Source organism: Nyctereutes procyonoides, unplaced genomic scaffold, assembly GCF_905146905.1.
Source record: "Nyctereutes procyonoides isolate TBG_1078 unplaced genomic scaffold, NYPRO_anot_genome, whole genome shotgun sequence".
In the NCBI taxonomy this organism is placed as follows: Eukaryota; Metazoa; Chordata; class Mammalia; order Carnivora; family Canidae; genus Nyctereutes; species Nyctereutes procyonoides.
In genome coordinates, this window is record NW_026575036.1 from 9,674,260 (window position 1) to 9,689,320 (window position 15,061).

The 15,061-nt window shown below is 37.7% G+C and overlaps 1 protein-coding gene across 1 annotated transcript; it reads left to right on the forward strand.

The window, feature by feature from the left end:
- Window positions 1–12,519: 12,519 nt before the first annotated feature.
- LOC129505624 (fatty acid-binding protein, adipocyte-like) lies at window positions 12,520–13,137 on the forward strand. The gene has a single exon (XM_055318760.1). It carries the CDS (start codon window positions 12,571–12,573, stop codon window positions 12,856–12,858), a length of 288 nt encoding a protein of 95 aa, XP_055174735.1. The 5' UTR covers window positions 12,520–12,570; the 3' UTR covers window positions 12,859–13,137.
- Window positions 13,138–15,061: the final 1,924 nt, after the last annotated feature.

Sequence of the window (15,061 nt, forward strand, 5' to 3'; positions counted from 1 at the left end):
CTGAGATTTCCGTGAGCTGATTATGTAGCCCCCATCTATTTCTCCCTACCTAGCCCTACCTAGCCCTTACTCAATGTTAGCAACAGAGGAAGAAAGAAGGGGGTATGAAGCACTTTAAGAGAAGATAAAAGTGAAAAAGGAATTAGGGAATTAACATCCCCAGAAGAGTATGAGAATGATCTGGCTATGGCTGCCTTCTTTTTTCCCCTCCAATGTTGAGAGGAGGCTCCCACAGTTCTCCCTCACTGTTATATGTAAACTCTCCCAAAGTGTCCCTCCTACACACCAAAAATGCTGTTTCCAAATGAAGAAGGTCATCGTCAACCAAGATTGTTACCCTGCCAGCAGCACTACACTTCAAGAAAGTCACAGGGCACCTGAGTGGCTCAGTCTGTTAAGCATCTGCCTTCAGCTTGGGTCATGATCCCAGGGTCCTGAGATAGAGCCCCATGTCGGGCTCTCTGCTCAGCAAGGATCCTGATTCTCCCTTTCCCTCTGCCTGCCATTCCCCATGCTTGTTCTCTCTCTTTCTCTCTGTCAAAAAAATAAATAAAATCTTAAAAAAATAAAATAAAAAAGAAAGTCATAGAATATATTAAAGGCAGCTGAGTTCTCAAAACTTACGTATTCCGTATCTCTACCAATAGGTAGTGCCTATGACTGTGCTTGAGGAAGACAGAATTTCTAACTGTCCCCAGAGACGCTAACTTTGAGATTGACTTCAGAGCCCCAGAGAGCTCAGCTCCATTTTGGCATCACTATTATGAACAAAGTCTATTGCTGTAATCATTATGAATAATTACATAACTAACTTGCAGAATTTCTCTTCTGAATCTTACCAAATATTATCTAGAGGAAAGGAAACTCACAAATTTTCTCAGTTCCTGGGACTTGGGAAAAAGAATTAGCAAAAGGCAATGATGCTTTCTGTCATAAAGAGTAGAGGGAGGTCTACTCTAAAAATTCACTCTACAAATTTCAGGGGACAAAATCATTCCTCTCTTTGTTTCTCAAAATGAAAAATACTATAGTTTTATCCTTTTTATATTTCCTATAATGCATGCACCCATTATATATATGTACACACACACACACTCTAAGTTCAATATTCAAAAATCTCTTCCACTGTATTTTATGGAAAATGTATACAAGGTTTTCTGAGATGTTTTTTTGACCCATTGGACTTATTTTTAGCCTATTGTATATCTTCTAGAACCTAATCTCCATGTAAAATTAGATTTACTATCAGAGAAAGTTGGCTACCCCATCAAAAATAGGGAAAAATCAAGATGGATGATCCCTTATTTCCAGAGTGTGGTAGCCAAGGAGGGAAAGGGTAATTACCCAAAGATTTCCCATTGAACATGGAAGAAGTAATAATTTCCACTATGTAACTACCTCTGAGTAACTTAATAATCTTTTGGTAAACTATTTCTGGCTAAAGAGGAAAAAAAGATGGGATGCCTGGATGACTCAGCGGTTGAGCATCTGCCTTCGGCTCAGAGCGTGATTCCGGGATCTGGGATCGAGTCCCACGTCTGGCTCCTAGCAGGGAGCCTGCTTCTCCCTCTGCCTGTGTCTCCACCTCTGTGTGTGTGTGTGTGTGTGTGTGTCTCATGAATAAATACACAAAAATAAAAAAAATAATAAAGAGGAAAAAAAGATTAATATTTTTACAACTCTTTCATACTTTCTTTTTAGTTTGATTCCTGTTTAGGCCCCTCAAAGAACAAGTCAGACTCAAGCCTAATCCTAGAGCAATCTCCAAAGTAAGTTAAGAGAAAACCAAGAAGCTATTTAATAAATGATCTTCAAACAAATGACATAGATTAGGGAAAAGCACTGGCTTTAGATAGAGGTCTGAATTTGTATCTTCAGTTGCACAGATTTGTAATGTACAAACTTTAGCAAATTATTTAATCTCTCTGAAACTCAGATTATGTTTTTTTTTTTTTAAGTCACTAATATAAGGAAAGGAGTAGCTAGTTTGGAAGTATAAGAGATACAAGTTAATACATGTATAGTGCTCAGCCTTAGAGGCTTCCTATGTATGCCTCACACATCTACAAATCATTCAATCCCGGTCACTTTAGAACAAGTACCAATTGTTCATTTTCTGTGGTAAGTAATGGATATAAAATGAAAGTACAACAAAAGAAATTCTAGAATATTAAAATCATATCACTTATTAACCAAGAAAAAAAATCTGGGATGTCTAGCTGGCTTAGTTGCTGGAGTATATGACTCTTGATCTTGGCGTCATGAGTTCAAACCCCACATGTGGCTTCGAGTTTACTTAAAATTTTAAAAATAAAAAAAAAGAAAAAAATCTGAGAATTTATGGAATCTTTCTTCTAGATTTTTTTGTTTTTATTTTTAAATAATGTCTACGCACAATGTAGGGCTCAAACTTACAACCACAACCAAGATTTTGAGTTGCCTGCTCTACCAACTGAGCCAGCAGGCATACCTCTTTCAGATTCTTTAAAAATAAGTTAATTTCCATCTGTCTTGAAAGATGTAAATCTTTCCACAATTTCTCTATGGTCTCTCAGGGCACCTCCCAAACTGACTCATAAAGTTGGCCACTCTCTCCCTGTAACTCTTTCCTTTTGTGATACTGTGCTATTCTGAACATTCTCCAGTCTCTCCAGCAGGTTCTCTTTCCTTTGTCATAATCACAACTCTTTTTTTCTCATGCTGTCTAGATGTAGACAAGATAGGGATCCCACCTGTATCTGACCTTAAATCTCCTTGCTTTATACTCTGTACCTAAGTGATTTCTTCTTTTTTTTTATATATATTTTATTTATTTATTCATGAGAGACACAGAGAGAGAGAGAGGCAGAGACACAGGCAGAGGGAGAAGCAGGCTCCATGCAGGGAGCCCGACGTGGGACTACATCCCAGGTCTCCAGGATCACAACCCCGGGTCGAAGGCGGTGCTAAGCCAGTGAGCCACCAGGGCAGCCCCTACCCCCCAGTTCTGATTAAATTTTCCCTACTACTCAAAAGAATGTAACTTGCACTCAAATGCTTTCACACAAGCTAGACTAGAGAGCATGCTGTGCACCTAAGCACATCAGAAATCTTCTATGGTTACATTTACATAACACTACTTGGAATTTCTTTTCCCCTAGCTTGTTTGCCTAAATGATATGCAATCTTCCAGATCCATTTCAACTACTGTTGTCCTCTTACAGGCTTTCCTGAAGACTTGCAGTGGAGACCCTTGGTTCCCAAATGAGAGTGAGCATTTTCAGACTATGCCTTTTCAATCCCATCGTGTCCTCTTCTATCCCATAATAATTCTTTACATAGTGTTGTCAGGATTTCATCCTCTGTCCTCAACTTTTTCTCATTGATCTTAAATGCTCTCCCTGGGTGAGTTTATCTATTCTTTGGCTGATACTGTTACTTAATTACCAAAAGACCACCACCCTTTTCTTTTTCTAACAAAACCCTGATTTTTTTCCAGGGTAGGGGCACAGAATATACTTCCTCCTGGGGTTGATGATTATTAATCTAAAGTAGAAATGACAATCTCATTTCACTTTTCAACATACCTGTTTTCCCACACTCTCTTGAGCCAGAGAGGACCTAGGAATCAAGTTCTAATCAATGAGACCTAAGGGGAAGTATCTAAGTGCTTCTAAGAAAGATTGTACCTTCTGATCAGAAAACAAGAAAAAAGTCAGGTAAGAGGACCTTGCTGGTACCTTTCCCTTCTCCAGTTTTAAATGATTTTTATAGATGTATGTTTCAAGGATCTACCAACAGCCATCCTGCAACCATGAGTGACAAGCCCAAGATCAAGAACCAATAATATTGGGCACCTGGGTGGCTCAGCAATTGAGTGTCTGCCTTTGGCGGGGGTTCTAGGATTGAGTCCTGCATCACGCTTCCCGCAGGGAGCCTACTTCTCCCTCTGCCTATGTCTCTGCCTCTTTATGTGTTTCTCATGAATAAATAAATAAAATCTTAAAAAAAAAAAACCACAAAACCAACCCAATATATTGAAAATGGCAAAGCAGAGAGAGAGAGAGAGAGAGAGAGAGAGAGAGAGCCTAGACTGTTGAGTCACCTTGTCAAGCCTGGAATTGCTCAACTTCAGAACATTTTTTTTAATGATATAATTCAATGTCTTTATTGCCTTGCCACTATGGGTCAGGTATTTTATTACTACCATTGAAAGCATTCCTAGGCTTTAACAACACTCAGACTCCAGTGCCAGTTGCCTCAAGAACTCTTTACTCATATTTCCCATGTACATTCCCACGTACATTCCCATGTGTTCGATCCAGAGGCATCTCCAATTCAGTATGAATTTTTTATCTTATGTATAATTAACTTATATTTATTCTCAAAGCCTTTTCTCAACAAATATACACAGAGGCCTGCATATGTTGCATGCTTGGTAGGCTCCTGTTGCATTTCCTATTTTTCTTAGTAGTAAGATGCTTTAACTAGTTGCCCAAACAATAGCCAGTCAACATCAGATCCTGTCTTCCTTCACTCTCCACCAATTTCATCTTTATAATTTCTATAATTTTTTCCCTTTACTATTTCTCATATATATATATATATATATATATATATATATATTTTTTTTTTTTTTTCTCTTAGCACTAATTAGAATGCCTTACTTCAAACCCTCATCATCTCCTGGCTGGACATCTTTGCTGGGTCTGTGTGACACCTGGATGTATTAACCTGTCTTGACCTTATTTGCTTTACCTACAAAGTAAGGATTAAAAACCCTACCGTTTTCATGAGGACCAAAAGAGCTAGTACATGTAAAGTAATTAGAATGTACCTAGCATAGAGTAAATGTTCAGCAAACATTAGCTCTTGTTATTGCCTTCAATTTTTCCCATCTGATGTTTATTTTGTTTTGTTTTTTGTTTTGTTTTGTTTTTTTATTCTGTAGGATATTTTTCTATAACCTAAAGCACTTTCACTAAATCACGACTGCCCAAATACTCTCTACTTTAGCCAAATTTCCTGGTAGTTCTGAAGATCTTGCTTAGAGCACATCAAGTTAGATTCAAGTCACTCTCTTATATGGCTTCTCAACAGGATCATTTACTGTGTGCTCAGACCCTCCATTTCAAAATACCTGAAGATCTCCTTATATGGTTTACAAGTTTCTTCTCTTAGGGACACCTGGGTTGCTCAGCAGGAAGTCTACTCCTCCCTCTCCCTAGGCCCCTCCCCCCTGGCTTGTGCTCTGCTCTCTCTCTCTCTCTCTCAAACAAAAATTTAAAAAAAGAACAAACAAGGTTAATAGTGGCCTAATGCTACATCATGATGCCATGTAGTCACCTCACTTACCTCATCATATAGGCATGTTATCATCTGACATCACAAGAAGAATGAGTACAGCACAATAAGATATTTTGAGAGAGTGCACACTGACATAACTTATTACAGCATATTATAATTATTCTATTTTATTTTTAGTTATTGTTATTCTTTTACATTTCCTAATTTATAAATTCAGCTTTATTATCCATATGCATATATAGTTAAAAACAAAACAAAACAAAACAAAACATAGGGCAGCCTGGGTGGCTCAGTGGATAGCACTGCCTTCGGCCCAGGGCGTGATCCTGGAGACCCAGGATCAAGTCCCACCACGGGCTCCCTGCATGAGCCTGCTTCTCCCTCTGCCTGTCTCTCTCTCTCTCTCTCTCTCTCTCTCTTTCTCTCTCATGAATAAATGAATAAAATCTTTAAAAAAAAACATATGTGGGGTTTTGTTCTATCTGTGGTCTCAGACATCCACTGGGCTGGGGGGTCTTGGAATGTATTCCTTGTGGATAAGAGGGGACTGCTGTTTTTAGTTCTTCTTTGATTTTATTCATCGGAGTTTTTCCTTATATAGATCTTGTATATATTTTGTTAATTTTAAACTTTAGTACTTAATTTGGGGTTACTAATATAAATGGCATTATGTTTTTAAATTTCAAATTCCACTTGCTCATTGCTGGCATATGTTGGTTCAAAACAACTGACTTTTTAATATTAACCTTCTATCCTAAAATCTTACTATAATCACTTTTTAGTTTCAGGATTTTTTATAGTGTTGTTAAATTTTCTCCATAGATGATCGTGTCTTCTGTGAAAAAAGAGAATTTTATGTCTTCTTTCTCAATCTGCATACCTTTTATTTGCTTTTCTTACTGTATTACCAAGGTCTTCCAGTATAATGTTGAAATGGAATAGTGAGAGACAGCATCCTTGCTTTGTACCTGATTTTGGTGAGAAGACTAAGTTTCTCACCATCAGCTACAGTATTATCTGTAGAATGGTTTTTATCAAGGTGAGAAAGTTCCCCTCTACTCATAGTTTCCTGAGAGATTATTATTATTATTGTTATTATTATGAATGGGTATTGGATTTTTTTTAAAAAAAGATTTTATTTATTTATTCATGAGAGACATAGAGAGAGAGAGAGGCAGAGATATAGGCAGAGGGAGAAGTAGGCTTCTGGGTATAGGATTTTGTCAAATATTTTTCATGCATCTATTGACACGATTATGTGGTTTTTGTTATTTAGTCTATTAATATGATGGACTATATGAATTGATTTTCAAATGCTACAGGTATCCCTGTACCAGGGATAAATACCACTTGGTGTGATATATAATTCTTTTTACACTTTTTTTGCATTTGATTTGCTAATATTTTGTTGAAGATTTTTGCATCTGTTTCATAAGAGATATTAGTCTAGAGTTTCCTTGTAATATCTTTGCCTGGTTTTGGTAGTAGGGTGATTCTGGTCTTATAGAATGACTTAGGAGGTAATCCCTCTGTTTCTATCTTCCAAAAGAGATTGCAGAGAATTAGTATAATTAGGTAATATTTGTTACAATTTACCAGTGAACACATATGTACCTGTAGTTTTCTATTTTGGAAGATTATTAATTATTCATTCATTTAAAAAATAGATACAGGCTTATTCATATCATTATTTCTTCTACTTGAGTTTTGGCAAATTGAATCTTTTAAGGAATTGGTCCAGATCCCGTTTTTAAAGACATTATAGCCTAATTTATTACTTCTTTATGATCTAATTTATTTAATATTTCATCAAAAAAGGGGTAAAGATTTTTCTCAATGATAGACACACAAGCATCAGAGAATTTCTATTTTCAGTTCTCATTCACAGGTATGGGTCAAAAGCCAACAGAGAAACACAAAACTCTTTGGTAAGACCTTAAAAAGCTGTTCTCCTTCCCAGTGGGCATAAAATACTTTCTTAATTTATTTGTGCTCACAAATAGATGAACAGAGAAATAAAACAGGCTAACAGACCATATTCCCTGTCATGTTTCACCCCAAAGAAAATTGATCCTCATCTTCATGAGAGAGATTACCAAGGGAACAGGTAATAAAACCAGACTATTGGTTTTTACAAAATTACTGCCAACAGTGAGGAGTAAATCATCAGTCATGTGTGTCACAGACTCACATATACACAGGATGTTCTCTTGACCAGCCTCAAAGTCCATTACGTACTACTTCCTGTACCATATTGTAGAAAAGAATGTGGTGCAACCACTGTTTTTTTTTTTAAGATATATTTATTTATTTCAGAAAAAGAATGAGCTGGAGGAAGAAGCAGAGGGAGAGGGAAAGTAAAACTCACGGCAGACTCTGTGCTTAGCATAGGGCCTGACATGGAGTTTGATTTCAATACCCATGAAATCACAACCTGAGCCCAAACTAAGAGCTGGGTACTTAACCAACTGCACCACGCAGACATCTCCCAACCACATTTTCTAAGGACTCAGGAACATACTCAGGAATATGACCAGCTTTGTGCTACAGCTGGCTGCACTGACTTACAAGAGTGGATAGTGCTTAGCTCTTCCTAACTTTGCATTCAATGACATCACATTGGTAACTTATCATTGACCATACTGGAAATAGTTATATCACAGAAATCAGTAGACACTGAAAAATCAAGTCCCTGTGCCACCTCCAAGAACCAATTGTTAAATATTTTCCAGTATACAATTGTCTTTACCCACTAGTTCCTGGATCCAGTAAAGAAAAGAAAAATGCCCCCAAATGCAAGTTAGATGAGATGTAGACAGATCAACAGACTTGGCCAAGAAAAGAAACAAAAACAAATACACAGAATGAAAAGAAAAGGAAACAGAGGAAAAGAGTCAGCAAAGGGAAATTCCAGGGACAGATGACTAGGCTTAAGCAGCATATGTGATGCAATTGTACTGCAGTTTAATTAGTCACAGAAAGTGACTCCACTTGGACATTTCAGCGACCTCCCAAACTTTCAAAGTATAAATTGCAAAAGCTAATAACATGATTCCTCCACAAATACAGAATAAACATAAATCAAAAACATTTAATTTATGAATGAGGGAGCTAACAGAATAAAGCTGATTCAAAGAAGTATAGGAGAGACTGGAGTATTTTGTCATCAGTGAAAGATGGAATGTGAAACCACAATGGCAAAGTTCAATAAAAACTGGACTTTGGGAAAGGAAAGAAGGAAAATATCTGTTCTGACATCAAAAGAAAGAAGAAGAAGAAGAAGAAGAAGAAGAAGAAGAAGAAGAAGAAGAAGAAGAAGAAAAAGAAAGAAAGAAAGAAAGAAAGAAAGAAAGAAAGAAAGAAAGAGAAAATGAAAGAAAAATAGTTAAAAATGATGTGAATACTGGGGGCTTGGGTGGCTCAGTCAGTTAAGCATCTGCCTTTGGCTCAGGTCATGATCCCAGGGTCCTGGGATAGAACCCCATATCAGGCTCCCTGCTCAGTGGAGAGTCTGCTTCTCCCTCTCCCTCTGGCCTTTCCCCCTGCTAATGCTCACTCTCTCTCTATCGCACATGCTCTTTCTCAAACAAATAAATAAAATCTTTAAAAATATATGTGGATATTGATTGGGATATAATCAACAAAAATCAAGTCATGTTTTTTCTCATAGATTTATCTGGTCTCGGTTATGTAAGTCTCTCTTATGAACAGTGACCAAGATTATAGTCAAATATGGATAGACCAGTGTTTATCAAACTTTTAGCTCATAGAATACATGAGTTTTAGGAATAGGTTGTTAAAACATAAAATATTGTCACCTCAGGTGAATCCTTGACTAATTTGATTATAAATACACACTCAGATGTGGGCAATGAAATTTATGATTGCTTTTGGCTACAAGATGATCTTCAGAAAATTCAGTGGGTAGTGGGGAATATATATATTTTTAGAAAATGTCCACACACCCCAGGAGTCTGTACCCTGAGCAGAAACAGAGAATATGAACTAACCAACAGCCCTGTGTGGATGAAATCTCCTAAGGAGGTAGTGCTGCTTGTAAGCGAGGGTTTCCAAGAATGACAACATGCTTGGAGTATTGACATGAGAACCAGCAAAGCCAGCAGCAGGCCAGGACATGCTAGAACAAAGGCTCTCAAGACTTGAAACCTGAAGTATCCTTTTTATTGCAAATATTTGATAATTCTCCCTTTACTATCCTAAAATGAAATCCATAGACAACATGATCTACTTACACTCATAATTTAAATACACACACATACTAAAGGAAAGCCAAAGGAAAAGTAGTTTAAAATAAAAAAACCAGTGTTGGGGAGCCTGGGTGGCTCAGTTGGTTAAGCTTCTAACTCAATTTTGGCTCAGGTTATGATCACAAGGTCATGAGATTGAGCCCCACATCCGGCTTTGCACTCAGTGGGAAGTCTGCTTCTCTCTCTTTCAACTTCTGCCTCTCTCCTTCCCCTGCTCATGCTCTCTCTCTAAAATAAAATAAAATGAAATATAAAAAAATAAAATAATCAGTGTTTCCATATGTAAGTGCACAGACAGGACTCTTCAGAAAGGCACAGTGGAGTCAAATGCTTATATCTGTATGTGGTATAAGCATGAGTAGGACAGCCTCAAATGCAGATTGATCCTGGGGTGTGGACTGATGAATCAGAACCAAGTGTGTTGCCTTTAAATGATACCTTTTTCTGAATAGTGAAAACTTCTTCCAAACTCCGAAGTTCAAGATTAAGGTACAACTTGTCCTTTATTTACATGGCTATTGCATTTCAAAAAATTGTTTATTAAACTATGTGTGAGCATACATGCATGCGCACACACACACTTTAAATAGAGCTTTAAAAAATATTTGTTTATTATTGGGGGGTGGGCAGAGGGAGAGGGAGATTCTCAAGCAGATTCCCCATTGAGCCTGGAGCCCAACCCGGGGCTGTATTTTACAACCCTGAGATCATGACCTGAGCCAAAATCAAGAGTCGGATGTTTAACAGACTGAACCACCCAGGCATCCCTAAATAGAGCTTTTCTGTATTGTACTTTCAGTGTCAATGGGCAGTTAAAGTTCACTCTAGAAAGATCCAGAAATTGGAATTCAGTTATCTGTGAATAATCTAAGAGATTAACATCCAAATTTAGAAACTTCCTTCACAGCATTTTAAATTCCAGAACAAACACTATAGAAATCTAATCTCTCTCAAAACCCACAGTCCAACTAAGTTCCCTAAGAATCTATGTCTTTTCCAGGTTTGGGATTGGTATCTAACTTCTCTGTGGAATCATAATGTCTGAAATGCTACTTACTTTAAAAAATGTTTCCCCAAGTGGGAAAAATTAAATGAGTTAAGTATGATCACAAGTACATCATTCCAACTTTACATTTCCTGAACTTAAGGAAATTGCTATGGTAAGCCACTTCAAGTCTCAAAGCAGATCCTGCCTGTTATATTAGTCCACAAAGCTGCAATTCTTGAGAACTCAACTGACCAGTCTATACACTACTCGTTTTCTGGATCCACCCCCAGAGGTTTTGGAAGAATTTGACATACTATCTATATGGCCCATGTATAGTTATTTAAGATTTATTCATTCATTCATCCATGAGAGACATAGAGAGAGAGGCAGACTCCCTGCGAGGAGCCTGATGTGGGACTCAATCCCAGGACCCCGAGATCACACCCTGAGCTGAAGGCAGACACTCAACCACTGAGCCACCCAGGCATCCCCATGAGTGGCTATTTAAATTTCAAGTTAATTAAAACAAAATAAGATAAAAAAATTCAGTTCTTCAATCATAGTACCCACATTTCAAGTGTCCCATAACCACATGTGGCTGCCGCAACTGTATTGAACACAGCAAAATGTAGAACATTTTCACTGTCACAGAAAGCTCTATTTGACAGTGTTGCATTTGATTATAAAAAGGTTCTATAATCAAAAACCTTAAAAAAAAAAAAAACCTTTGGAGCTCAACACAAAGCTTGATCTCACCGTGTGAGATCATGACATGAGCCAGTATCAAGAGTCGGACCCTTAACTGAATGAGCCATGCAGGCACCCCTACCCTGAAGTTTTTTAAAAGTAAATTATAGACTTTACAATACCTTCCTGTAAGATTTTCTGTAAGTCCTACCAAAGTCCTACATCTACAAAAAAACCAAATTTTTAAAAATATGGCTGTAAATAAAAGCATAAAGGGAAAAAATGTAGGTGGCAGAACTTACATATTTTTCTAACTTAACATGAGTCTCAAGATGGAAAATTCCAGACCAGTGGAATCAGACAAATCTGGTTACAATAAGTACATATCTGACACAGATGTGTACATAATATGAAAGTTGTTCTTATCTCCTGAAACTGAAAATACAAATAGGAATTTGTATCGATTAAGACCTTGGGACTGCCTTCCAGAAGAAGATCATGTTTAATTTTTTTTTTTTTATTTATGATAGTCACAGAGAGAGAGAGGCAGAGACACAGGCAGAGGGAGAAGCAGGCTCCATGCAGGGAGCCCAAGGTGGGACTCCATCCCGGGTCTCCAGGATCATGCCCTGGGCCAAAGGCAGGCGCCAAACCGCTGCGCCACCCAGGGATCCCCGAAGATCATGTTTAGAACTGTGATGGTAAATTGCTGTTGTCTGTTATCTTGCTCTTCACTGACTTTCCAAATTTCCCATAAATCCCATCCGTTATGACACTAGTGGAAAACACTAATGATGTGGGCCTTCTGTTGATGCAGACATTTCCTCACCCTTTTGGGAAAAAAAAAAATGTTCTCTTACACAGTATTCTGTTCTGGTGGAAATATTTAGTTTAAAGGCCACCTCTTCCATGTAGAATTCCCTGATTTCACTTCCTTCTGTTATTCACTTCACTGGCAGCAGAGCATGAAGGCTAAAAGGGCTGACACTGGAGCTAGAATGCCTGGTTTCAAATCTCAGCTATGCTATTTACTAGCCATGTGACCCTGCGTAAGTTGCTTAACCTCTTTGTGCCTCCGTATTATCATTGATATTGCTGTTCTAGTTTTAGTTTTGTTTCAGAAGTAGAAATTGAAGGAAAGTAAAATTTGTATTATTCAAGCTTTTCTTTCCATATATTTGAGATATTATATCATGCATAATATGCTTTCATTTACTTAAAGCCTTTGTTTTTAAACTTAAAGATTAAAAAGGAAGTTATCTGGGCTCCAGAAGGTCATAACACCTTACAGACCACGACAGCTTTTTTCTCGTCTTGAAGATAATCCTAAAAGCTCATAAAATGTGTGATGCTTTTGTGGGTACCTGGAAACTTAGCTCCAGTGAAAACTTTGATGATTACATGAAAGAAGTGGGAGTGGGCTTCGCCACCAGGAAAGTGGCTGGCATGGCCAAACCCAACATGATCATCAGTGTAAACGGGGATGTGATCACCATTAAATCGGAAAGCACCTTTAAAAATACCGAGATTTCCTTCAAACTGGGGCAGGAATTCGATGAAGTTACTGCGGATGACAGAAAAGTCAAGAGCATCATAACCTTAGATGGAGGTGTCCTGGTACAGGTGTAGAAGTGGGACGGAAAATCAACTACCATAAAGAGAAAACGAGTGGATGACAAACTGGTGGTGGAATGTATCATGAAAGGCGTCACTTCTACCAGAATTTATGAGAAAGCATAATCCAAGGGACATCGAGCTGAAGTTTGCATTGAACTCTACAACATTCTGTTGGATGTATTGTCCAAACATGTATTGTTATTTTCTGCTAATTAGCAAGCAACCAATTTCCCCCAAATGATCTTATTCAACGTGGATATGTTTGTTAAATAAAACCTTTTAGATAGAGAAGGTGATGTAATAATTCACTCATTGTGCTGGATCATTTCTTACTCATAATTCAATGAAGGAAATAGAGAATTATATTTTTGCTTTGTTCCTCATGGAAGTAATATGATTTTTCATGGTAATCCAAGATAAAAAAATAAATATTCATGAAGTTTAATTGTTTTAGGTAGGAGATGATAAATGTTATGACTGAATATGTCATATTCTAGTCCTTTTGTAGCATGTTTACAGTCAAGTAACTATCTCTCAAAGACCTAAGGTAGTTTTAAATGTAGTGAAGTGGCCCGTAGCCAGCTGGGCCAACCCCTGTCACTTCATACCTACCTATTCTGGACCGTTGAGAGAAAGAGCAGTAATACATGTTGCAGAGCAACATTTCTAGAGTATAACTTTTAATCTGAAAAATTAATGGTAAACCTAAGCTATCTCTGGAGTCTCTCAAAAATTAAGTGCAAATAATCCCATAATGTTCATTCCAGAAAAGAGATGACAGTTTGTAATGAGTAATGATACAAATGTTCTTTTTTTTTTAATTTTAATTTTATTTATTTATGATAGTCACACAGTGAGAGAGAGGCAGAGACACAGGCAGAGGGAGAAGCAGGCTCCATGCACCGGGAGCCCGATGTGGGACTCGATCCTGGGTCTCCAGGATCGCGCCCTGGGCCAAAGGCAGGCACTAAACCGCTGCGCCACCCAGGGATCCCAGATACAAATGTTCTTATGGTGGCTTTCAAATTTTTCTTTTTTCGAGGAGCGGTACTTTTTATTAAATAAAATATTGAATATGTAAAAAAAATAGAAATAAAAAATAAACTTAAAGATTATTTTCATGCAACTCCCATTTTATCAGCTCTGGAGGCCTCCATTTTCCTCAGATGTATTTGAGAGTTGATGGAAGACCAACTCCTCAGAACTCTCTGAAACAGAAATGCCATCACAGCTTTTTGGGTTGCCAAAGGGAGCTTTATTAAATCAACAAAATACTTTCTCAGCTTTGAGCTGCTGTGCAGTGAGATTCAACACAGACATTCCACTTGTCTGGATTTTCCATTTTGAGACTCATGTAAGTTAGAAAAATATGTAAGTTCTACCACCTACTTTTTATTTTTTCCTTTATGCTTTTATTTATAGCCGTGTTTTTCAAACTTTGGGTTTCTTGTAGATGTAGGACTTCGGTAGGACTTACAGAAAATTTTACAGGAAGGTCTATAATTTACTTAAAAAAAACTTCAGGGTATGGGTGCCTGCATGGCTCATTCAGTTAAGGGTCCAACTCTTGATGTTGGCTCAGGTTATGATCTCACGGTGTGAGACTGAGCCCCATGTTGGGCTCCATGCTGAGTATGGAGTCTGCTTGGGATTCTCTCTCTCCTTCTCTCTCTGCCTCTTCCCCCCACAAAGCAAAACAAAATAAAACTTCAGTGTAGTTGGCATAATATTATATACATGTCAATTTATTTAAGTTGTATTTCCAGGGGTTGACATGCTGCTTAGCAGGTATTTTAGGGTGGTTGTCAGCACTCTCTGGAAAAAGCCAGCTTCTCTGCTATCATATCTCCTCCATCAACCAGGTCTTGGCAAATAAGCTTATTGGATGTTAAATATGGGCTTTCATTGGCAAAACTAATGTTTATGTGTTTGTCAAGATGGTAGATGTTAGGAAATGGTTCTCAGTGGTAAAAATCATATTCTCTATCTGTATGGATAGGCCAAATACTAGGGACACTTTCTGAATGAGTTCACAATCGGTGGGGTGGTATGACATCCCCAGGGGTTCCTATCTTCATGTGATCTCTTACCCTAAGTGCGGGCTCAATTTAGTGACTTCATTCTAATGAATAGAACATGGCAGTGTTGGAATATCACTTCTAAAATCAGGTTTAAAAGGCTGATGCTATTTTTGGCCTCTCTCTCTCTCTCTCTC